General features: G+C 41.4%; 1 protein-coding gene across 3 annotated transcripts in view; it reads right to left on the reverse strand.

The window, feature by feature from the left end:
• The window catches only part of LOC121569813 (cadherin-18-like), a 346,107-nt gene that overhangs the window by 8,390 nt on the left and 310,665 nt on the right, over positions 1-27,052 (reverse strand). For all 3 annotated transcript variants that reach the window (XM_041881031.2, XM_041881032.1, XM_041881033.2), the window contains 3 exons: positions 25,450-25,586; positions 22,368-22,489; positions 18,947-19,064 (listed from right to left, as the gene is read on the reverse strand). In XM_041881031.2, coding sequence (XP_041736965.1) covers positions 18,947-19,064; positions 22,368-22,489; positions 25,450-25,586 — 377 coding nt within the window. The remainder of the gene's footprint in view (positions 1-18,946; positions 19,065-22,367; positions 22,490-25,449; positions 25,587-27,052) is intronic.

The following is a 27,052-nucleotide window of genomic DNA, read 5'->3' on the forward strand; positions in this document are numbered from 1 at the left end:
CAAACTGTCCACTTAGGAAGCAACACTGATTGACAATAAATTTCACATGCTGTTGTGCAAATTGAATAGACAACAGGTGGACATTATAGGCAATTAGCAAGACACCCCCAAAAAAGGAGTGGTTCTGCAGGTGGTGACCACAGACCACTTCTCAGTTCCTATGCTTCCTGGCTGATGTTTTGGTCACTTTTGAATGCTGGCGGTGCTTTCACTCTAGTGGTAGCATGAGACAGAGTCTACAACCCACACAAGTGGCTCAGGTAGTGCAGCTCATCCAGGATGGCACATCAATGCGAGCTGTGGCAAGAAGGTTTGCTGTGTCTGTCAGCGTAGTGTCCAGAGCATGGAGGCGCTACCAGGAGACAGGCCAGTACATCAGGAGACGTGGAGGAGGCCGTAGGAGGGCAACAACCCAGCAGCAGGACCGCTACCTCCGCCTTTGTGCAAGGAGGAGCAGGAGGAGCACTGCCAGAGCCCTGCAAAATGACCTCCAGCAGGCCACAAATGTGCATGTGTCTGCTCAAACGGTCAGAAACAGACTCCATGAGGGTGGTATGAGGGCCCGAAGTCCACAGGTGGGGGTTGTGCTTACAGCCCAACACCGTGCAGGACGTTTGGCATTTGCCAGAGAACACCAAGATTGGCAAATTCGCCACTGGCGCCCTGTGCTCTTCACAGATGAAAGCAGGTTCACACTGAGCACGTGACAGACGTGACAGAGTCTGGAGACGCTGTGGAGAACGTTCTGCTGCCTGCAACATCCTCCAGCATGACCGGTTTGGCAGTGGGTCAGTCATGGTGTGGGGTGGCATTTCTTTGGGGGGCCGCACAGCCCTCCATGTGCTCGCCAGAGGTAGCCTGACTGCCATTAGGTACCGAGATGAGATCCTCAGACCCCTTGTGAGACCATATGCTGGTGTGGTTGGCCCTGGGTTCCTCCTAATGCAAGACAATGCTAGACCTCATGTGGCTGGAGTGTGTCAGCAGTTCCTGCAAGAGGAAGGCATTGATGCTATGGACTGGCCCACCCGTTCCCCAGACCTGAATCCAATTGAGCACATCTGGGACATCATGTCTCGCTCCATCCACCAATGCCACATTGCACCACAGACTGTCCAAGAGTTGGCGGATGCTTTAGTCCAGGTCTGGGAGGAGTTCCCTCAGGAGACCATCCGCCACCTCATCAGGAGCATGCCTAGGCATTGTAGGGAGGTCATACAGGCACGTGGAGGCCACACACACTACTGAGCCTCATTTTGACTTGTTTTAAGGACATTACATCAAAGTTGGATCAGCCTGTAGTGTGGTTTTCCACTTAAATTTTGAGTGTGACTCCAAATCCAGACCTCCATGGATTGATACATTTGATCATTTTTGTGTGATTTTGTTGTCAGCACATTCAACTATGTAAAGAAAAAAAGTATTTAATAAGATTATTTCATTCATTCAGATCTAGGATGTGTTATTTTAGTGTTCCCTTTATTTTTTTGAGCAGTGTATATTTTATATTTGAGATTCTTCAAATAGCCACGCTTTGCCTTAATGACAGCTTTGCACACTCTTGACATTCTCTAAACCAGATTCATGAAGTAGTCACCTGGAATGCATTTCAATTAACAGGTGTGCCTTTTTAAAAGTTAATTTGTGGAATTTCTTTCCTCCTTAATGTGTTTGAGCCAATCAGTGTGCTGTGACAAGGTAGGGGGGGGGTATACAGAAGATAGCCCTATTTTGTAAAAGACCAAGTCCATATTATGGCAAGAACAGCTCAGATAAGCAAAAGAGAAACGACAGTCCATCATCAATTCAAGGCACACTTAACCAGCATGGCTACCACAGCATTCTGCAGCGATACGCCATCCCATCTGGTTTGGGCTTAGTGGGACTATCATTTGTTTTTCAACATGACAATGATCCAACACACCTCCAGAATGTGTAAGGGCTATTTTACCAAGAAGGAGAGTGATGGAGTGCTGCATCAGATGACCTGGCCTCCACAATCCCCCGACCTCAATCCAATTGAGATGGTTTGGGACGAGTCGGACTGCAGAGTGAAGAAAAAGCAGCCAACAAGTGCTCAGCATATGTGGGAACTTCAAGACTGTTGGAAAAGCATTCCAGTTGAAGCTGGTTGTGAGAATGCCAAGAGTGTGCAAAGCTGTCATCAAGGCAAAGGGTGGCTATTTGAAGAATCTCAAATATAAAATTGATTTGATTTGTTTAACACTTTTTTGATTACTACATGATTCCATATGTGTAATTTTTCTTTTCTTTTTTTTTGTATTTGTTTTTTTGTATTTTTTTATTTTTTAGGGGGAATGGATCAGCTTAATATTGCAGATAGATTGTATCTTCTATCAATGTAATTGTCTGCATTCCATATGTGTTATTTAATAATTTTGATTTCTTCACTACTATTCTACATTGTAGAAAATAACAAAAATAAAGAAAAACCCTTGAATGAGTGACTGGGACTGTATGTGATGGGATGTATAGACATTATGGACAGAATGTGGATAGAATATGTAGTATATCTGAAGAATATGTGGATAGAATAGTATATGTACAGCAATAGGATGGGCTTGACTAGACTATAGTATATACAGTACATATGAAATGGGAAAATAATTATGTAAACATGATTAAAGTGACCACTGTTTCATTATTAAAGAGACCAGTGTTCCATGTCTATTTACATAGGGCAGCAGCCTTTAAGGTGCAGGGATGAGTAACCGGGTGGTGACAGTGACTAAGTTCAGGGCAGGGTACTGGTTGGAGGCCGGCTAGTGATGGCTATTTAACAGTCTGATGGCCTTGAGATAGAAGCTGTTTTTCAGTCTCTCGGTCCCAGCTTTGATTCACCTGTACTGACCTCGCCTTCTGGATGATAGTGGGGTGAGCAGGCCGTGGCTCGGGTGTCTGAGGTCCTTGATGATCTTCTTGGCCTTGCTGTGACACCGGGTGCTGTAGATGTCCTGAAGGGCAGGCAATGTGCTACCGGTGATGTGTTGGGCTGACTGCACCACCCTCTGGAGAGCCCTGTGGTTGCAGATGATGCAGTTGCCATACCAGGCGGTGATACAGCCCGACAGGATGCTCTCAATGGTGCACCTGTAAAAGATTGTGAGGATCTTAGGGGCCAAGCCAAATTTCTTCAGCATCCTGAGGTTGAAGAGGCGCTGTTGTGCCTTCTTCACCTCACTGTCTGTGTGGGTGGACCATTTCAGATTGTCAGTGATGTGTACTCAGAGGAACTTGACGTTTTTCACCTTCTCCACTGCGGCCCCATTGATGTGGATGGGGGCGTGCTCCCTCTATTGTATCCTGATGTCCACAATCAGCTCCTTAGTTTTGTTGACGTTGAAGGAGAGGTTATTTTCCGGGCAACACTCAGCCAGGACCCTCACCTCCTCCCTGTAGGCTGTCTTGTCATTGTTGGTAATCAGGCCTACTACTGTTGTGTCGTCTGCAAACTTGATGATTGAGTTGGAGGCGTAGGTGGCCACGTAGTCATGGGTAAACAGGGAGTACAGGAGGGGATTGAGCATGCACCCTTGTTGGGCCCCTGTGTTGAGGATCAGTGTAGTGGAGGTGTTGATGCCTACCTTCACCACCTGGGTGCGGCCCTTCAGGAAGTCCAGGACCCAGTTGCACAGGGCGGGGTTCAGACCCAAGGCCCCGAGCTTAATGATGAGCTTGGATGGTGTTGAAGGCTGAGCTGTAGTCAATGAACAGCATTCTTACATAGGTATTCCTCTTGTCCAGATGGGATAGGGCAGTGTGCAGTGCGATAGAGAATAAATCATCTGTGGATCTATTGGGGTGGTATGCGAATTGCAGTGGGTCTAGGATGTCGGGTAAGGTGGAGGTGAGATGATCCTTAACTAGCCTCTCAAAGCACTTCATGATGACAGAAGTGAGTGCTATGGGGCGATAGTCATTTACTTTAGTTACCTTCACTTTCTTGGGTACAGGAACAATGGTGGACATCTTGAAGCAAGTGGGGACAGCAGATTGTGATAGGGAGAGATTGAATATGTCCGTAAACACTCCAGCCAGCTGGTCTGCGCATTCACTGAGAATGCGTCTAGGGATGCCGTCTGGGCCGGCAGCCTTGCGAGGGTTAACACGCTTAAATGTCTTACTCATGTCGGCCACGGAGAACGAGAGGTCACAGTCCTCGGGAGCGGCCCATGTCAGCGGCATTGTGTTATTCTCAAAGCAGGCGAAGAAGTATGAACAGTTTGTCTAGCTGGCTCAAATAATATGTTATGTCATGTTATGTCACTGGATGTTATATTACCACATAAAAAAAAAAAATATCTACATCATGCATCAGAAAGCTTTTTGTGTATAATTTATTTTATATCAATGTATTTCATGCCTAACCCTCAGTGGATTAGTTGAGGGTAAACGTAAGTAAACACAGTTTACCCAACTTTTTTTATTTAGCTTGACAGTTTAACAGTAGCTAGCGAACTTCTGTACAGTGGCTTGCGAAAGTATTCACCCCACTTGGCATTTTTCCTATTTTGTTGCCTTACAATCTGGAATTAAAATGGATTATTGGGGGGTTTGTATCATTTGATTTACACAACATGCCTACCATTTTGAAGATGCAAAGTATTTTTTATTGTGACACAAACAAGAAATAAGACAAAAAACTGAAAACTTGAGCGTGCATAACTATTCACCCCCCCCCAAACGAAACAAGTTTCCCTCAAGAATTTCCCTGTATTTAGCGCCATCCATCATTCCTTCAATTCTGCCCAGTTTTCCAGTCCCTGCCGATGAAAAACATCCCCACAGCATGATGCTGCCACCACCATGCTTCACTGTGGGTATGGTGTTTTCGGGGTAATGAGAGGTGTTGGGTTTGCGCCAGACATAGCATTTTCCTTGATGGCCAAAAAGCTCAATTTTAGTCTCATCTGACCAGAGTACCTTCTTCCATATGTTTGGGGAGTCTCCCACATCCCTTTTGGGAACACCAAACGTGTTTGCTTATTTTTTTCTTTAAGCAATGGCTTTTTTCTGGCCACTCTTCTGTAAAGCCCAGCTCTGTGGAGTGTACGGCTTAAAGTGGTCCTATGGACAGATACTCCAATCTCCGCTGTGGAGCTTTGCAGCTCCTTCAGGGTTATCTTTTGTGTCTGATTAATGCCCTCCTTGCCTGGTCCGTGAGTTTTGGTGGGGGGCCCTCTCTTGGCAGGTTTGTTGTGGTGCCATATTCTTTCAATTTTTTCATAATGGATTTAATGTTGCTCCGTGGGATGTTCAAAGTTTCTGATATTTTTTTATAACCCAACCCTGATCTGTACTTCTCCACAACTTTGTCCCTGACCTGTTTGGAGAGCTCCTTGGTGTTCATGGTGCCCCTTGCTTGGTGGTGCCCCTTGCTTAGTGGTGTTGCAGACTCTGGGAACTTTCAGAACAGGGGTATATATACTGAGATCATGTGACACTTAGATTGCACACAGGTGGACTTTATTTAACTAATTATGTGACTTCTGAAGGTAATTGGTTGCACCAGATCTTATTTAGGGGCTTCATAGCAAAGGGGGTGAATACATATGCACACACCACTTTTCCGTTATTCATTTTTTAAACAAGTTATTTTTTTCATTTCACTTCACCAATTTGGACTATTTTGTGTATGTCCATTACATGAAATCCAAATAAAAATCCATTTAAATTACAGGTTGTAATGCAACAAAATAGGAAAAACGGCAAGGGGGATGAATACTTTTGCAAGGCACTGTACATCACAGTGTTCCGTACATTTGACCTTATTTTAACGCCCAAAAATTGTTATACTTCCAGGTCAACTGTAATATTAATACCATTGTAAAGCACAATTTCTCCCCTTTCCAGCAAAATCAATGACGAAACCTTCACGCTGCCTATCTCTGCATGATTGAAGAAGGCAATGGAGCTCCGCCGGGTCTTTTTAAAAATGGTGGAGGGGGAAGTGAAGGCTACTGAGTGATAGTGAAAGGTGAAGATATGTCGTGTGGGGAAACAGTTTTATCACCTCAAAACTTATCACCTCAAAAATGTAAATAAAACACTATAAATAGTTTATATAATGTCACATTGCATACCTATTTGAAGGTTTGTGTCAAATTTGAATAGGGGTTTTAGGGCGTCACTAAAGCTATCTTCACAAGTAAACTGCAGATGTCACGGCTTTTGAGAGTCATGATGGCTCGCAGTAATCACGCGAAAATTTAACTATTGATTGAATTAACTATTGATGAACTCACAAGTAATTCACTTTACACTCACCATTGATCATTTATTGATAAATAAATAAATACCGTTAAATATACGAGTTACACAAAGTAGGGAACTTTATTTTCAGAGGGGATGGATGTGAAGGAATATAATGTTACTTTATTTAATGTTAATGAACAAAGCATGAGAATGATTAGGGTTAATACTATAACTTCCAATAGCACAATATAAATACTTTTATAAACGACTTAACGTTAGCAAATTACTGTATAAAGCAACAATATTCATATAAAAAAGAAATATAACAACTAACAACAGTTGTAACACCAACTCACCTCTGTCCTCTCACTCCATCACATACACTGAGTGTACATGAACACCTGCTCTTTCCCTGAAATCTGCAATAACGTTATGTTGGATTACATGGAAATGATATCCACATTTGTGAGTCCATTTCCTCGGCACTATCTTAATAAATGATGTTGCATGAAAAAAATAAATAATAATAATTTAATCGTATTATGACAGGAAATGTCTGGAAAGGGAAAGGCCCAACAAGAGCCCAAGAAACGGCGCTGCTACACCCTCGAACAGCTACACTCTGCTTACGAGGAGGTGAAGGCAGGGAGGAGCCTGAGGGAGCTGGCTCATGCCTCCTGTCAGTACCTGTTTATTGGGTAGCCAAAAACATTCCACATAGTTCTTAACTATTGCAGTTTGGTGACATGATGTCTTTTAGGGAGTCCAGTTCATTTTCTTCACCTGTGCACAATCAAGAGCAGAAAGAGAGGCACGCAGGAATGTCACCTCTCAATTTGGGTTAGAGCATGTAATTTGCGAACACGTTTAATAGATAGCACACGTGAATATTTAGGACATGCGTTATTGACATGCGTTATTGAGATTTCACAGTTATTGAACACACAGCTCTCGTGAATAGGTTGGCATAGCAAAGGTATTTCAAAACGTTAACACAGCAAACGTGAGAGCAAAACACAAAAGCTCTTTGTCAGCAGGTGATGGGTTTGCTTGTGTAAATGCAGATCAGAGGTTGGCGCAGTGGTATTCTTTTTAAGATTCAATATTGATTGATTCAGTGTTTGTGTTATTGATGACCACATTGCTACAGTGGGGGAAAAAGTATTTAGTCAGCCACCAATTGTGCAAGTTCTCCCACTTAAAAAGATGAGAGAGGCCTGTAATTTTCATCATAGGTACACGTCAACTATGACAAACAAAATGAGAAGAAAAAAAATCCAGAAAATCACATTGTAGGATTTTTTATGAATTTATTTGCAAATTATGGTGGAAAATAAGTATTTGGTCAATAACAACAGTTTCTCAATACTTTGTTATATACCATTTGTTGGCAATGACACAGGTCAAACGTTTTCTGTAAGTCTTCACAAGGTTTTCACACACTGTTGCTGGTATTTTGGCCCATTCCTCCATGCAGATCTCCTCTAGAGCAGTGATGTTTTGGGGCTGTCGCTGGGTAACACAGACTTTCAACTCCCTCCAAAGATTTTCTATGGGGTTGAGATCTGGAGACTGGCTAGGCCACTCCAGGACCTTGAAATGCTTCTTACGAAGCCACTCCTTCGTTGCCCGGGCGGTGTGTTTGGGATCATTGTCATGCTGAAAGACCCAGCCACGTTTCATCTTCAATGCCCTTGCTGATGGAAGGAGGTTTTCACTCAAAATCTCACGATACATGGCCCCATTCATTCTTTCCTTTACACGGATCAGTCGTCCTGGTCCCTTTGCAGAAAAACAGCCCCAAAGCATGATGTTTCCACCCCCATGCTTCACAGTAGGTATGGTGTTTTTGGATGCAACTCAGCATTCTTTGTCCTCCAAACACGACGAGTTGAGTTTTTACCAAAAAGTTATATTTTGGTTTCATCTGACCATATGATATTCTACCAATCCTCTTCTGGATCATCCAAATGCACTCTATCAAATTCAGACGGGCCTGGACATGTACTGGCTTAAGCAGGGGGACACGTCTGGCACTGCAGGATGAGTCCCTGGCGGCGTAGTGTGTTACTGATGGTAGTCTTTGTTACTATGGTCCCAGCTCTCTGCAGGTCATTCACTAGGTCCCCCCGTGTGGTTCTGGGATTTTTGCTCACCGTTCTTGTGATCATTTTGACCCCACGGGGTGAGACCTTGCGTGGAGCCCCAGATCGAGGGAGATTATCAGTTGTCTTGTATGTCTTCCATTTCCTAATAATTGCTCCCACAGTTGATTTCTTCAAACCAAGCTGATTACCTATTGCAGATTCAGTCTACCCAGCCTGGTGCAGGTCTACAATTTTGTTTCTGGTGCCATTTGACAGCTCTTTGGTCTTGGCCATAGTGGAGTTTGGAGTGTGACTGTTTGAGGTTGTGGACAGGTGTCTTTTATACTGGTAACAAGTTCAAACAGGTGCCATTAATACAGGTAACGAGTGGAGGACAGAGGAGCCTCTTAAAGAAGTTACAGGTCTGTGAGAGCCTGAAATCTTGCTTGTTTGTAGGTGACCAAATACTTATTTTCCACCATAATTTGCAAATAAATTCATTAAAAATCCTACAATGTGATTTTCTGGAGAAAAAAAATCTCAATTTGTCTGTCATAGTTGACGTGTACCTATGATGAAAATTACAGGCCTCTCTCATCTTTTTAGGTGGGAGAACTTGCACAATTGGTGGCTGACTAAATACTTTTTTCCCCCACTGTATTAGCACCCTACTCATGAAAAATATGTTTAATGTTAGCCATAATAATATTAATACTAATGCTCATTTAAACGAAAATCATGAATAATTAAGGTTTCTTACAAGTGTATATGGTTAAGCATGTTTTAATCTGCGAGAGAAGCGCTACCCCCTGGTGGAAAGACGCTGTACGGCACACAATGAGTTGCATAACGCGTGGCGTACGTTACGTCGTGACACGTCACAATGTAACGCACAGCGTCAGAGGGGTCAGTTCTTTTCATATTTTCTTGAATACTATTGGTCCATTACCATGTCAATCAACTCTTGAATATAAATACATTTTGATGCCAACACAGTCGTTACAGTCCCATTAGTTTTCATTGCAAAATGTGTACGGAACACTGTAAGGTACCAGTACCCACCTTTTGTGGAAAAATGTTTTTAAGTATAGGGAGCATTACTTTTTTCACTGCGACCGGCGATCAGAGTTTACCGCCCTTATTTTTTTACCACTACAACACTGCTAACCCTGGTTTAATAGTCAAAAGAAAAATCTGGTTTAGAATATTATTGTGCATAGTAGTCCATGGATTATACAGTACTTTATGGCATGAATACTCCCAATGCTATACCAGATAATCGTGTCTCAAATGTTAAATAGAAATAGAGCACCACAGCAAGTTGCTGTATGAATGACAAGTCGCTTATTAAAATTCCCAAATATCAACGGCTTGACAGCATTGCCTATTAGCGAGCTGATTAGCTTGGAATAATAAAAACTATTCTGTATGCAAACTGGATCCAGAAATATGCCTTCACAAATCTATTGATCTATTAATATAACTGGGTTGTTTAGAGAACATAGCCTTCTAGTTAATTAACAATAATGAACATCAAATGTCATCACAATGATGTGGCACAGCAAACTGGGATCAGAGGGATGTAATGTTTAATAATTGTAATGTTAGCATCGGGAAGGCGTGCCTGTTTATCTTGTTTTTTTTACCAGCATTATTCAAGGCCAATCCTGGATACCGCATCTCCCGATTGCATTTTGTATTGCATTGTGTGCATCGCACTGCTGAGTTATACGCCTCCTTCTCGTATTCATTGTTAATGAAATGTTGCAACATTAATCACAACATAAAATATGTATTTTGGGGGCCCATAGGGTTCTGGTCAAAAGTAGTGCACTATATAGGGAATATGGGGACACAGCCATGTTGTGTCTACTCTATAAGGACCCATTTGGAACATAACTGGGATCAAAATAAAATACAATTGTATTGGTCACCTACACATATTTAGCAGATGTTATTGCAGGTGTAGTGAAATGCTTGTTTTCCTAGCTCCAATAGTGCAGTAATAATGTCTTACTCACGTCGGCCACGAAGAACGAGAGCTCAAAGTCCTCGGGATTAGCCCGTGTCGGCAGCACTGTGTTTTCCTCAAAGCATGCGAAGAAGGTGTTTAGCTTGACAGGGAGCAAGACATCAGTGTCAGCGACGTGGCTGGTTTTCCCTTTGTAATCCGTGATTGTCTGGAGTCCCTGCCACATACGTCTTGTGTCTGAGCCGTTGAATTGCAACTACACTTTGTCTCTGTACGGACGTTTTTCCTGTTTGATTGCCTTACGGAGGGCATAACTGCACTGTTTGTATTCAACCATATTCCCAGTCACCTTGCCGTGGTTAAATGCAATGGTTCGCGATTTCAATTTCGCGCGAATGCTGCCATCTATCCACGATTTTTGGTTTGGGTAGGTTTTAATAGTCACAGTGGGAACAACATTCCCTATACACTTCCTGATGAACTCAGTCACCGTGTCAGTGTATACGTCAATGTTATTCTCAGAGGCAACCTGGAACATATCCCAGTCTGCGTGATCAAAACAATCTTGAAGCATGGATTCCGATTGGTCAGACCAGCGTTGAATAGATCTTAGCATGGGTACTTCCTGTTTGAGTTTCTGCCTATAGGAAGGGAGGAGCAGAATAGAGTCGTGATCTGATTTGCCGAAAGGAGGGCGGGGGAGTGCCTTGTAGCCATCCCGGAAGGGAGAGTAACAATGGTCGAGAGTTTTTGAAGCACGAGTACTACAGGCAATGTGTTGATAGAACTTCAGTTGCATTTTCCTCAGATTTGCTTGTTAAAATCCCCATCTACAATAAATGCGGCCTCAGGATATGTGGTTTCCAGTTTTCCAGTGTAGTTCCTTGAGGGCTGTCGTGGTATCGGCTTGAGGGGGAATATACACGGCTGTGACTATAACCAAATTGAATTATCTTGGGAAGTAATGCGGTCGGCATTTGATTGTGAGGTATTCTAGTTCGGGTGAACAAAAGCACTTGAGTTCCTGTACGTTATCACAATCACACCATGAGTAGTTAATCATGAAACATACACCTCCGCCTTTCTTCTTCCCAGAGAGATCTTTATTCCTGTCTGCGCGATGTACTGAGAACCCAGCTGGCTGTATATATGGGGACAGTTTATCTGGAGAGAGCCATGATTCCATGAAAACAGAGTATGTTACAGTCCCTGATGTCTCTCTGGAAGGAGATCCTTGCCCTGAACTCATCTACTTTATTGTCTAGGGACTGAATATTAGCTAGTAATATACTTGGAAGTGGTGGATGGTGTGCACGCATCTTGAATCGGACTAGAAGTCCACTCCGAATACCTCTTCTCTGCCAGCGGCGTCTTGGAGCAGCCTCTGGGATAAGTTAAATTGCCTTGGGGGGTACGAACAAAGGATCCATTTCGGGAAAGTCATATTTCTGGTCGGAATAATGGTGAGTTACCGTCACTCTGATATCCAAAAGTTATTTCCAGCTGTATGTATACTGAATAAAAATAAAAACATAACATGCAACAATTTTACTGAGTTACAGTTCATACAAGGGAATTAGTCAATTGAAATACATTAATTAGGCCCTTATCTATGGATTTCACATTACTGGGCCGGGGCGCAGCCATGGGTGGGCCAGGGAGGGTATAGGCCCACCCACTTGGGAGCCAGGCCCAGCCAATCAGAATGAGTTTTTATTACAGACAGAAATACTGCTCTACCAAGCAAAAAGGCAGTAACTGCTCATTTGGTCGAAAATGAGTTAATGTCATTTTTGCTACATTAAATACAGTTGAAGTTGAAAGTTTACATACACTTAGGTTGGAGTCATTAAAACTCGTTTTTCAACCACTCCACACATTTCTTGTTAACAAACTATAGTTTTGGCATGACACAAGTAATTTTTCCAAGAATTGTTTACAGACAGATTATTTCACTTATAATTCACTGTATCACAATTCCAGTGGGTCAGAAATGTACATACACTAAGTTTACTGTGCCTTTAAACAGCTTGGAAAATTCCAGAAAATGATGTCAGGGCTTTAGAAGCTTCTGATAGGCTAATTGACATCATTTGAGTCAATTGGAGGTGTACCTGTGGATGTATTACAAGGCCTACCTTCAAACTCAGTGCCTCTTTGCTTGACATCATGGGAAAATCAAAAGAAATCAGTCCAAAAATTGCAGACTTCCACAAGTCTGGTTCATCCTTGGGAGCAATTTCCAAATGCCTGAAGGTACCACATTCATCTGTAAAAACAATAGTACGCAAGTATAAACACCATGGGACCTAGAAGCCGTCATACCGCTCAGGAAGGAGACGCATTCTATCTCCTAGAGATGAACGTACTTTGGTGCGAAAAGTGCAAATAAATCCCAGAAGAACAGCAAAGGACCTTGTGAAGATGCTGGAGGAAACAGGTACAAAAGTATCTATATCCACAGTAGAACGAGTCCTATATCAACATAACCTGAAAGGCCTCTCAGCAAGGAAGAAGCCACTGCTCCAAAACCGCCATTAAAAAGCCATACTACGGTTTGCAACTGCACATGGGGACAAAGATTGTACTTTTTGGAGAAATGTTCTCTGGTCTGATGAAACAAAAATAGAACAGTTTGGCCATATTGACCATCGTTATGTTTGGAGGAAAAAGGGGGAATGCTTGCAAGCCGAAGAACACCATCCCAACCGTGAAGCACGGGGGTGGCAGCATCATGCTATGGGTGTGCTTTGCTGCAGGAGGAACTGGTGCACTTCACAAAATAGATGGCATCATGAGGAAGGAAAATTATGTGGAGATATTGAAGCAACATTTCAAGACATCAGTCAGGAAGTTAAAGCTTGGTTGCAAATTGGTCTTCCAAATGGACAATGACCCCAAGCATACTTCCAAAGTTGTGGAGAAATGGCTTAAGGACAATAAAGTCAATGTATTGGAGTGGCCATCACAAAGCCCTGACCTCAATCCTATAGAAAATTTGTGGGCAGAACTGAAAAAGCATGTGCGAGCAAGGAGGCATACAAACCTGACTCAGTTACACCAGCTCTGTCAGGAAGAATGGGCCAAAATTCACCCAACTTATTGTGGGAAGCTTGCGGAAGGCTACCTGAAACATTTGATCCAAGTTAAACAATTTAAAGGCATTGCTACCAAATAAGAGAAAGAAATAAAAGCTTAAATAAATAATTCTCTCTACTATCATTCTGACATTTCACATTCTTAAAATAAAGTGGTGATCCTAACTGACCTAAGACAGGGAATTTTTACTAGGATTAAATGTCAGGAATTGTGAAAAACGGAGTTTAAATGTATTTGGCTAAGGTGTATGTAAACTTCCGACTTCAACTGTAGATGCTTAATCATGTGGACAAGTATCCTGCCTCTATTGTATTGTGTTTTGGAGAAAACGAGGGTCACATTAGCAGTAACTGCAAAAAGTTTTAACCTGCCCTTGGCTGCAGTTACTGCCTTTTACCTTGGTATCATATAATTTTATTCTGAGAGTGATTCAATCGAACCTGTATGAGACGGACTAACAGCTACACTCACATACATTGCTAATCTAGGGACACAACATCATGGCACAGCATTCCCGGGGGAAAATGATGGTTGAACTTGCTCTGAAACGCAGACACACAGACAATGGTAAGAACTAGCTAGCAAAGTAGATCTGAGAACATAATTAATTAGCTAGCTAGCTAACGAGCATAGAGTAACAATGCTACCGGCTTCCATAAGAAGAGATCTGCAATTGATACTAACTTCAATCTGTTAGTGCTATAATGAATTATATTCCGAAATTTAAATCTGATGGTTTCTTTTCATCAGTACAACACACACACGATTTCTAGCCAGTGACAGCCACCTAGCTAGAACTGACACGCCCCTACCAAAATGTAAAACCCTACCTAGCTAGCATTAGCATGAAGCAATACATTTGTGCTACCTGCTCCTAAAAGAGGCGATCAGCAATTCAAACTAGCTTCCATCTATTAAACCTATAATGAATATAATCCCTATAATTGTATTCTGACATTCCATGGGTTATTTGAATCAGTAATGTTACACCACACACACGATCTTTAGCCAGCTGACAGTCAGTTCGACATGCACCCCATAACGTTACTGAATTGTCAAAAGCCACGCACCCTCGTTTTCCGGTTCAGCCCACACACTGCATTGCTACCTCATTTTATATTCCAGTATTGAGTGACTGTTCCAGTCAGGAAAGTTAAAATCCAAAATTGTATCCATCACCTTTGTTGGTGTCACACCCTGATCTGTTTCACCTGTCTTTGTGATTGTCTCCACCCCCCTCCAGGTGTCACCCATCTTCCCCATTATCCCCAGTGTATTTATACCTGTGTTCTCTGTTTGTCTGTTGTAAGTTTGTTTTCTTTTGTCAGGGTCTACCAGCACTTTTCCCCTTGCTCCTGTCTTTCTCTAGTTCCTGTTTTCTAGTTTTCCCGGTTTTGACCATTCTGCCTGCCCTGACCCTGAGCCTGCCTGCCGTTCTGTACCTTTTGGACTCTGATCTGGATTACTAACCTCTGCCTGCCGTTGACCTGTCATTTGCCTGCCTCCTGTTTTTGTAATAAACTTTTGTTACTTCAACACTGTCTGCATCTGGGTCTTCTCCTGAAACGTGATAGTTGGTGGCGTATGTAATTAGCACAACAAGCTTTGGCATGCCAAATGTGTGCTACATTTTTCTGCTTCGGTGCCATCATTACATGAATGTGGGAAAAAACTGTTTTGCCAAAATGACTTCCACCAATCCCTTTTGAAGCAGATGTTGTGCCCCAGAAACTAATATGTAACACTGTAAATTAATTTGTTTATTATAAAAGCTAAAATGTTGACGGTTAACAACGTCGATGTGCGAGTAGTTTTAGAACGGCCCACAACATGGTTTATGAATGTAAAATGCAGTCCCGGAGATCCGCTATAGGAAGATAAAATTGTTGCACCAGTAATATTGATCAGATCTTTTGACCTGGTTGAGTTAGAAGCAAGCCGTTCTTGCCTGTTTATCCAGTGCACTCGGACACAACAGTACAGCGAAGCCTTATCATTACAACAATTATTATCTGGGAGATTGTTTTCATAGTCGCACAGTGCTCCCAAAATAAAACTCCTGGTCGCACAACAAAATATTTTGAATTAGTCACACTTTAGAGCCCTGCCTAGAGCCATTGGATATTTGAGGGTGGGTTTTGATTTCGATCATGCCCAATTGCCCACTAACACGGGATGGTAATGCCTAGGGAGTATTGTCATGCATGGAGAAACAGCTGGACGATGCGCGGAAAATGTTAATATCGGTCCCTTAACTGGAATGGGATTTGTGCCACAAATACTAAAACATTAGCGTGTGGAAACAGTGCCAGGGAAACTTAATCAAAGCATGGATTTGCTGTCATACCTTGTCCGTAGACTGCGTACATGTTAAGGAAACCAATGTAAAATGTTGTAATTTGGATGAACTATCCCTTTAATGAGCAGCAGGAAACCATGGTGAGTTCAGCCACATTTTAACCCTCAAACTACCAACATATTTTACATGCATTGATTACCAACTGGGTTCATTTAGATCCCAAGAAGAAACTATTGGAAAAAACTATAATCACAGCAAACTATCAACTTTATTTCTTATCAAAACATTGCTGTTATCTGAAAAACAAAAGACCAAAACAGACTGTTATTTTAGCAAAATTACAGTTAATTTGCATATTCTGTAAAACGGAAATATACATTTTTCCTTTATATAATGTGCAGTGTATTTCCAAAGTACAATCTACGTTAGTACTGAAAAGCTTATTTACAATAATGTTATTATTGTATCATTTCGTTTTCTGAATTTTGAAGAAAATATACATTTTGTCATATTTATGTGGTAAAAACAAATGGTATTTTATTTATTTATCCAGGCGAGTCAATTAAGGTCAAATTCTTACACCAAAATTAGAAAAATACTTAATTTTATTGACAAGGAGTGATTCAATTCACTTCAAAAAGTATCTGCAGAGACATTGAGCAAACATACGGCTAAGTTTTCTTTATTTACTAAACCCACAGCCAGCATTAGCGTTGTTGTTAGTGAAACAATGGGAGTGGTAAGGACTATGGCAGCATGCTTCAAAAAGCATGCCCAAATCCTTTAAGTTACTTTAAACCAAATGATATAGCGCCCAACATATTTAACAAGTTGTACACCAATAATATTAGAGGATAGTATAGGAATTCTGGTATTTATAAATCATTTTCATAAAATAACAATTTTTCTGAGGATACACACCAATATAGGACTATGTGTACATTCAGAGGGTAGCTGGTTTCTGTACTACAGTTCTACCAAGTATTCATACCACTGATATACTTTAATGAGCTGTAATGACTGCAACTAAGCATATTTAGGGGGTAATTTAATGTGTATATTGGATGTGATTTTAACCAGTCATAACCATAGGCGATCCCATAAGGTGCTCCATCTCTGCAGGTGATCTGTCTCTCTAGTCAAAATCACTGATACAGGTCCACCTCCACCCTCTGGTGGTATGGATAACTTCTAATTATGTCTCCAGAAAATTACTATAGGTGGAATTAGGTGTTTTTGTCTGGGGTCAAAATGAGGCCAAAGGACTTAATTTGTTTTAAAGTCCATATAGATACAGTACAGAAACACTAAACCAAAGATTTAGATTTGTTAAGAACAGGGTCATTCCATCAATGCGGTGCCTTTTGAGAAGAGTAACTTGGTGGGGGAAAAAAACTTTTTGATTTCACCTCATTTTAACATTCTGCCATAAAGAGCACAGGTTCAACTTAATTTTACACTTCATAAAAAAACAAAAAAATCCCATCGCAAGAGGCTAAATAAAGTAATAGTGTTGACTCTAACAGCGTTGACAATTTCATCTTAAATCAGCCATAAAGCTTGTTGTGTGCAACAGGGGGTGGCAATTGAAATCAAACATTTACTTTTATTTTTTATTGTTATAACATTACTAGCCATTATACCTATGGGTAACAGGGTTGACGTGTTATGCTCGACCCGCTCAGTTTTCCACCAGTAAATACCAGAAAATTGCCAAAAAGAGTAAAACCAGCTACCCGCTTTACACTATTATTTGACTATTATTTATTTTCAAAACATTTTTTAAAAAGGGAATAGTTTCACCATATTAAAACGAGAGTTCAGTTCATGTAACAGGGTTGACGTAAATTAATCACTTATCACATGAATTATATTATTATTATTATAAATAAATAACAATCTTCAGAAATGACTTTGTCCAAGCAACAAAATAACTAGGGCTTTATAATGATGGTGAAAATGTTAAGTGGGAAAAAAACTTCCTAGAAGTTACAGAGCATGCACAGAGGGACATGTCAAAATGCAGAATTTTGGCAGTTGTAGTAGTTTATACATGGACACATTTTGAGCACTTTTGGCCTCGACACTATACACTCAGCACTTGTGGTTGTTGACCTAACCATCTCCCGGGAAGGTAGGTTAAAAGGAGGTGAGGAGGGTCTGTGAGTGCCACTTGGACAAACACGGTAAAACCAGTCTCTGAGCTGTAATGGGAAGGTGGACAGCGGAGGCTGGCGGTGTGGACCTAAGGTACTATAAGGGCTGCATCCTAAATGGCGCCCTATTCCCTTTATATTGCACTACTTTTGACAAAAGCCAAATTGGAACATATTCCCAATCTCTGGGCTGTATAATTGGAAGGTGGACAGAGGAGGTTGGTGGTGCGGACCTAAGGCACTATAAGGGCTCAACAGCCTTATCTGCTATTATCACATAGATTTTATTTTCCTTTTTCCTCTTCCTCTTTCTTCCTCGGATCCATCCAGAGATCTGTGAACTCTTCTCTCCCAGGGCTACCTACCTATGGGGTCTACCGTCCACGGCAGAGAGTGTACCTGGGGGTCTTAGCTAAGTTAAGTAGCCTACACTCTTAGAAAAAAGGGTTCCAAAAGGGTTATTCGGCTGTCCCCGAAGGAGAACCCTTTTAGGTTCCAGGTGAAACCTTTTTTGGTTCCATCTAGAACCATTTTAAGTTCCATGTAGAACTCTCTGTGGAATCAGTTCTACATGGAACCCAAAACGGTTCTACTTGGAACCAAAAGGGTTCTACCTGGAACCAACAAGGGTTCTTTAAAGGGTTCTCCTATGGGGACAGCCAAATAACCCTTTTAGGTTCAAGATAGCACCTGTACTGTTATATCCACCTGAGACTCACTGCTGGCTGACAGTTGCCATGGTAACCATTCACCACTCACTCAGCCTTAGTGCCTAGTACACAATACAATTAGGCATGTGGTAGAGTGGTGTAGGAAGAGAGGCAAGGACTAGAGCAGGTAATCCGTTAGACAACAACAAAGGTACCAAACATTCCATTCCAACCCCTCATTGGCACTCTGTTTTGTGAAATATTTTTGTCCCTGAAATGCCAACAGTGCCTAACTGTCATCGGATCGACAATCAAAAGATTCATATTTACACCTCACAGGTACAGTATCTGAGGGTATCTGGTATTGAGTGGTTGAATGTGAAACCCTGGGTGGAGATTTAGCCATAGGGCAGAGCTAGAGAAATTCATAAGAAATGCACACAGACGATATTGAATGCAATAAATACCTTCGTTGTCCTTGAGGGTGAAGTTGGGGTTGACAGGGATTCCGCTCGGCAACGAGAAGGAGAATCGCTGTCCGTTTGCAAAGTCATCCTTATCCACTGCAGTCATAGTCTGAATCACCTGTTATATATCAGGAGAGAACAACAAGAGGAGAATATACCAATAGCGAACTAATAATGAATCATGACCTGTTTTCATATGAAGAACAGTGCAAACCAAAAACCATGCATATTTCATTGTCTGCTATACAGTACGTTCATGCATAGCTAACAAAGGAACATCAAAAGTTCAGCGCTCAATAATCAACAATGATGAGAACCACAGAACATTTGCAGTAAAATAATCCACAGTTTAATTTAGTTATTCTGATCACATCCAATATACACATAAATCTGACCTATGCGTCATGCATCATCGACTACACAAATACCCTGACTGTGTCTGAAATGGCACCCTATGCACTACTTTTGACCAGGGTCAATAGGGTTCTGGTCAATAGGGCTCTGGTCAATAGGGCTCTGGTCAAAAGTAGTGCACTATATAAAAAATAGGGTGCCATTTCAGATGTAGCCCGTTATATCAAACATTTCTCTCCAGCAACCATCTGTATATTTCCTCCACCATCCATTTCTTTATGTGATGGAAGCCATATTGTTGAGGGCCTATAAATTCTAGAACGTGCTGCTACAGCCTCCCAGCCAGTGTGAGTTGGTATCAAAGGCTCTCATAGGCGACCCTTCTGCCACTAGTGTCAGCTTGTTACCCTTAATTGGTAAGAGGCTGACCCTGCAACTGTGGGTAACACTTTGATGTGGCATAAGGCAGAATCTTTGAGCTGCCCAAAACTGCTACCGCTTTGACTGCCAACCTATTACCTTATCTGCCGACATGTAAGGTATTAAGAAATCTATATTGGACTAAAAGTGCTTGTTAACTGTGTTTTTGTAGTCTGCTGCTCCCTAAATATGGACCACTTATAAAACTGTGTGTACCGTAACTATCCACCTTGACATATCTTTGCAAATTTGGCAGTTCATTTTCCATAAAATCTCTTCTTTAGATCGTAATCGACAAGTTATCAACAGTTTTAATAGCTTCTGTTTTATATTTTGTTATTTGATATACAGCGTTCCTTTTTTTCAAACTCTCTAACAAACTTTCTAATCCCCGCCCCCCCAAAAAAAACAAAAAACAAACAGATGCAGTTATCTTATTTCATTCAAGTTTCTGTAGGAATGGTGACACTATTAAACCCATTCTTAAAGAAGCATTAGCTATATGGCTATATTGCACCCCCGCACCTCCACCGGTCCACCCCTGCTTGGTGATTGTCCAAAATCTCTGCAGTATTCTTCATTCAGCCACGCTCAAGGTCCTAAACAATATTATAACCGCGATCGATAATAGACAGTACTGTGCAGCCGTCTTCATCGACCTGGCCAAGGCTTTCGACTCTGTCAACCACCGCATTCTTATTGGCAGACTAAATAGCCTTGGTTTCTCAAATGACTGCCTCGCCTGGTTCACCAACTACTTCTCAGATAGAGTTCAATGTGTCAAATCGGAGGGCCTGTTGTCTGGACCTATGGCAGTCTCTATGGGTGTGCCACAGGGTTCAATTCTTGGGCCGACTCTTTTCTCTGTATATATCAATGATGTCGCTCTTGCTGCTGGTGATTCTCAGATCCACCTCTACGCAGACGACACCATTTTGTATACATCTGGCCCTTCATTGGACACTGTGTTAACAAACCTCCAAACGAGCTTCAATGCCATACAACACTCCTTCCGTAGCCTCCAACTGCTCTTAAACACAAGTAAAACTAAATGCATGCTCTTCAATCGAACGCTGCTGGCACCCGCCCACCCGACTAGAATCACTACTCTCGATGGGTCTGACCTAGAGTATGTGGACAACTACAAATACCTAGGTGTCTGGTTAGACTGTAAACTCTCCTTCCAGACTCACATTAAGCATCTCCAATCCAAAGTTAAATCTAGAATCGGCTTCCTATTTCGCAACAAAGTCTCCTTCACTCATGCTGCCAAACATGCCTTCGTAAAACTGACTATCCTACCGATCCTTGACTTTGGCGATGTCATTTACAAAATACCCTCCAACACTCTACTCAGCAAATTGGATGTAGTCTATCACAGTGCCATCCATTTTGTCACCAAAGTCCCATATACTACCCACCACTGTGACCTGTACGCTCTTGTTGGCTGGTCCTCACTACATATTCGTCGCCAAACCCACTGGCTCCAGGCCATCTATAAATCACTGCTAGGCAAATCCCAGCCTTATCTTAGCTCATTGGTCACCATGGCAACACCCACCCGTAGAATGCGCTCCAGCAGGTATATCTCACTGGTCATCCCCAAAGCCAACACCTCCTTTGGCCGCCATTCCTTCCAGTTCTCTGCTTCCAATGACTGGAACGAACTGCAAAAATCTCTGAAGCTGGAGTCTCTTATCTCCCTCACTAACTTTAAGCATTAGTTGTCAGAGCACCTTACCGATCACTGCACCTGTACACAGCCCATCTGAAATTAGCCCACACAACTACCTCATCCCCATATTGTTATTTATTTTGCTCATTTGCACCCCAGTATCTCTTTTTTGCACATCATCTCTTGCACATCTATCATTCCAGTGTTAATACTAATTGTAATTATTTTGCACTATGGCCTATTTATTGCCTTACCTCCATAACTTGCTACATTTGCACACACTGTATATATATTTTCCGTGGTATTTTTGACTTTATGTTTTGTTTCACCCCATATGTAACTCTGTGTTGTTGTTTTTATCGCACTGCTTTGCTTTATCTTGGCCAGGTCTCAGTTGTAAATGAGAACTTGTTCTCAACTGGCTTACCTGGTTAAATAAAGGTTAAATATATATATATATATATTAATGAATAAGAAACTACAGAGAGCAAATTGGAATGAGCTGTGAGTAATTTTGAATGAGTAATCATTAACCCTCTCCCTCACTCTGCTTGCTACCCCTCTCTTGCTCTCTATCTCTCTGTCTCCCTTGTTTTCTTTCCCTCTCTTCTTCCGGCCCATCTGTCTTTCCCTCTCTCTCTCTCTCTCTCTCTCTCTCTCTCTCTCTCTCTCTCTCTCTCTCTCTCTCTCTCTCTCTCTCTCTCTCTCTCTCTCTCTCTCTCTCTCTCTCTCTCTCTCTCTCTCTCTCTCTCTCTCTCTCTCGTCCAAACTGCTGGGGGAAACACAACAGTACACTGCATAATGCATGTGGTCAGGACAACAAGGGAGTCGACGGGAGATAATCCAGAGCTCTCAGCACCTTCTGTCTCAGGTGTGCATGTGTTTGTGTTTGTTCGTGTGTGCATGCATGTGTTTTGTGTGTGTGTGTTTGTTTGTTTGTTTGTGTGTGTGTGTGCTACAGTTGATGCTCACCTGTCCTGGCCTTGAGCTCTCACACACAATGACCTCCTTGTCCGTGTTAATTTCAGGAGGGTTGTCGTTCACATCCAACACCTGCACAGTGACGGGGACGTGGCTGAGGAGGCTGGGGTTGTCTAGAATAAAATATAAACACACAAATTAATTAATAACATTAATAAAGATATCTGGCTCGTATTCACAAAGCATCTCTGATAAGGATTGCTGATCCAAAACTGATCCTAGGTAAGCACGCATACACTTTATGAGTCACTTTATGAATACGGGTCCTGAAGTATCAATAACACAAACTGACAAAGTGGTATCCAAGGTATCTGATTTAGCAAACCACGGACATATTTTGTGTCTTTAAAATTGCTCTGGTGGTAGACTATTTGACAAGATAATCTAGGAGTAGGAGGAGACGATGTTTACGGTCACGAAGCAAAACGTTTTCTTAATTTGCAGGCCAAAGAACAATACTAAGAACAACAGATTTGTTATTTTAATTACTTTTATCAAATAGGGCTATCTTCTGTATACTACCCCTACCTTGTCACAACACAACTGATTGGCTCAAAACACATTAAGAAGGAAATTAACTTTTAAAAAGGCACACCTGTTAATTGAAATGCATTCAAGGTGACTACCTCATGAAGCTGGTTGAGAGAATGCCAAATGTCATCAAGGCAAAGGGTGGCTACTTTGAAGAATCTCAAATATAACATATATTTTGATTTGTTTAACACTTTTTTCGTTACTACATGATTCCATATGTGTTATTTAATAGTTTTGATGTCTTCACTATTATTCTACACTGTAGAAAATAGTAAAAATAAAGAAAAACCCTGGAATTAGTAGGTGTGTCTAAACTTTTGACTGGTAGTGTATATTGTGACAGGAGGGGGTCGCAGTTCCGGAGCGACCCACTAGGTGTCATCCTCCGACAACCTTAGGCATCTCCTCACTCACAGTCTGGACTAATCATGATCCTATTGGTGTCACCTGTGTCTACCTGTTCACCTGTGTATTTATACCCTCACTTCCCTGTGTTCTCTTGCTCAGTTTTCTCTGCTAGTTTCACTATGCCAAGCAGTACTAATCAGTGTCTGATCGCGGGACATATGGACAGGTACGTGAGAAGTGTTCTCCCTGTTTAGTTATTATTTCAGTCCCAGTTAGTATTTCGCATTTTGGCTTGCAGCCTGCTTTTTGGAGTCTTATTTGCTCTGCCTTTCTTTTTCGTGTAAAGTCCGTTATTTTGTATCCTGGCTTCGGGACCAAAAAATTAGCCATCTCTGCCTACTGCCTACTGTCTATCCTGCACCGCACCTGGGTTACACCTCACACCAACTCTTACAGTATATCATGACGATTTATATGAGATGTACAATCTCAATTATATACAATACAATGCAAGTGGAAATAATAGCGAGAGTCATGCCTATTCCTTCCAAATTCCGAATAACAGCAGTTACAATGGTTTACTAGCTTCATCAGACACCTACTTCACCAGCAGTAAGACTGAAGTGCTAATTCCGTGTAAGAGATATAAACAAATTGAAAGCTTTTTAAAATGTCATTTTTTCAACACTCAAGGAGCAATTTTGAACCTATTAATGACTCATGCATAATTATATACTTTTAAAGGCACGCATATTATGGAAATGAAGCAATGGTAAATATGTTTCATTAAATGTGCTGTGAATAAACTGTTAAAAGCTTTGGAACATCAGCCAATTAAACTCTATAGTTGTGCTCTAGATTACAGAACAGCATTTTGGAAACAGTAACATAAATTACATAACCAGAATAGTATTGCTTTAATATAAGTTATAAAACACATATATATTATATATTAATATAACAGTTATTAAAGGATAATGTGTTTGTGTCCCAAATGACTGTGTTTACACTACAGCATGAGCGGTCGTGAGTAGATGCGCTTGTTTTGAGATTAAAGCGAGAGCTGCATGTAGCCATCTGTGCACATTTTGTTCATATCCTTTGCTAGTTAGTGAGTTATTAGCCTAGTTATAGATCATTTGTAGACAGCAATAGGGGAGTGATCGCTTCCTACAAGAGCACACATTTCTAGACATCTTTGAAAAGCAAGTCAGGTAAAGAGCTTTTTTTTGGTCTTGTGTTGTATTTTGAGACAGGCTTGAAGAAGCTAAGTAGCCAATAGGCAGAGGGTAGCATAATTTGTCTGGTTCTCTGTAATAATGGTATGGGAATAATAATAATGCAAGTGGTTTCTTGCATCAAACAACACAACAAAAATTTCAGTCACCTCCTTGTCAGAAGGACAAGTGGATAAACAGGTTAATGTCAAGCCCTGCATGTTTTTTGATCCTCTGTAGCTCAGCTGGTAGAGCACGGCGCTTGTAACGCCAAGGTAGTGGGTTCGATCCCCGGGACCACCCATACACAAAAAATGTATGCACGCATGACTGTAAGTCGCTTTGGATAAAAGCGTCTGCTAAATGGCATATTATTATTATTATTATTTTGTTTTTTTAAGTCTCATGGAATGTAGGCCTACATTGAACACCACACATTGGCTGCTACTGTAGGCTGAATGATAGAACAGTTATTTCATTTACATTTACATTTACATTCCATGTTAAAATGTTATGGGATGCATTTTCATCATTGTTTTTGATGGTATGCCACTCTGGTAGGCCTACATTATCATCATATAGCCACAGCAGCCTACTTGGCCACTGTTAAAACTGTAACTTAATGCGAGTACATCCTCAGTGTTCACAGTAAACGCGCGCTGGAAGTTGCACAGAACTTCTTGTCTCTGTGCCATAATCAGTTAGGCAGGTAAAACCGTAAGTAAATGGTTTGTGGAAAGGAAAAAGGAAATGCTAATAGCTTTGATAAGATCAGAATAAGAACATATAAATTGATTGACCCTTCACAAACCTCACCTATACCAGTGTGGTTTTACTAACTCCTCCAAAACCTCTATAGATTTAATATTTTAAGCTTGAGGATTCCCCTCCCCCATAGACGCACGCAAACAAACACACACACACACACACACCCACACACTGCTGCAGTATGAATGGAAACCCTGGGTACCTACCAACCTCCGAGGCCATCACAGTGATGTTATGCCATGGCATGTCCTCCCGGTCCAGACTCTGGGTAGTCTTTATAACTCCGCTGTCCATGTCGATGTTGAAATACTTATCGCCGTGCTCACTGTGGTTGATGAAATACCTATTTTGAGAAAGGAGTAGGGAGAGGATTGTTTAAAATTACATGAATACCGCTTTTGCACAGTCTAAGAAACATTTCAACAGACCTGAGGAAATGGGAAATGCATCACAATGCAAAAATAAATTACCATTGAAGGGTTGATGTCGAACATATCCCTGTGTGCCATGGAGTCTACGGTCTACAGTGCAATGGGATTGTTGCAGACACTACAGTGCTTGCATCCCAATGGCACCCTATTTCCTATATAGTGCACTACTTTTGACCAGGGCCCACTAGGGCCCAAAGTAGTGCACTATATAGGGAATAGGGTGCCATTTGGGATTCAATCTGTCAGTCAGTCAGTGGGTTTGTTCAGGACACTAGTGTTGACGACTCACTGAAATGGGTCAACAGCAATTATCCAGGGCTCTTTAAAGAGAGGAATGTTTTGTGTAATAATGTTTTATGTGTGATAGTAACATTGTATTAACGGTTCTCACCGGTTCTTCACGGTCTTTACTAAGTAATTAAAACGCATCAAAAGATGTCTTGAATAGAGAACAAGAACTACGTTCAGCTGGTTTCCTTATAAGACTGTTATTATGTATGAAATGAACACTGAATGTGTGGTTGGTAACTTGTCTTTTAATAACCCATTTGCACCTCTAATTCAGTCTTGGTTCTCAGAAATGATATATATTGGCCATTTTCAATTGTCATGGAAAAAACCCACTAATTGCAAGATGGAGAGAGGGGAAAACGTAATAAAACAAAGGATTGCATTCATTTGCCGTAATTAATTAATTATCATAAGCATAGCTTGCTTACAAGTGTAAAAGGCACTCTCGGCAGAAATGCTGTCATGATTTATTAAATGCTCATGCTTACGAGTTCACAAAGGCTTTTCGACTGGAAGACGGAGTTTAACAGCAAGGTTCAAGCGTTTGGTGATCACTTAGGAGGAATCAAAAACAGCATGGGGGTTTGCATGACCATGTGACTCCATAAAACCTGTCTAAAGAGTGAAATGTTTTGAAGGTTGATATTTTGACACTTTAAAAAATGGCAGTGTTGCCTAAACACAACACATCCTCAATTTCTCCCAGTAAGGTGAAATTCACCAACAAATAATGTACTGTTGAGCTGCCAATTATTTACATCTCAATGTCCTGAGACGGAGAACATTCGCAAATGACCTATGCTCCTTGTAGGAGCCAAGGTTTTAGGTCAAGTAAGTCATGCATAGAGCTTTATAAAAAATACGTTAGTACTACGAAAGAAGACCATCTACAGTGCACTACAAGTATGACTCAGGTTATTACTCTGTGTAACTACTATGGAGTCGTCAGAAACCTCTCATCATGGAGGCATCAGATCAGACAGCACCTTGGTCCTCAGAGGGACATGACGACATCACCGTGACAATGGAACTCTATTCCACATCAAGTAACTCATGCCAGCAGTAAAATTTGATTTAAAAAACAGAT

This window comes from Coregonus clupeaformis, chromosome 7 (genome assembly GCF_020615455.1).
Source record: "Coregonus clupeaformis isolate EN_2021a chromosome 7, ASM2061545v1, whole genome shotgun sequence".
In the NCBI taxonomy this organism is placed as follows: domain Eukaryota; kingdom Metazoa; phylum Chordata; class Actinopteri; order Salmoniformes; family Salmonidae; genus Coregonus; species Coregonus clupeaformis.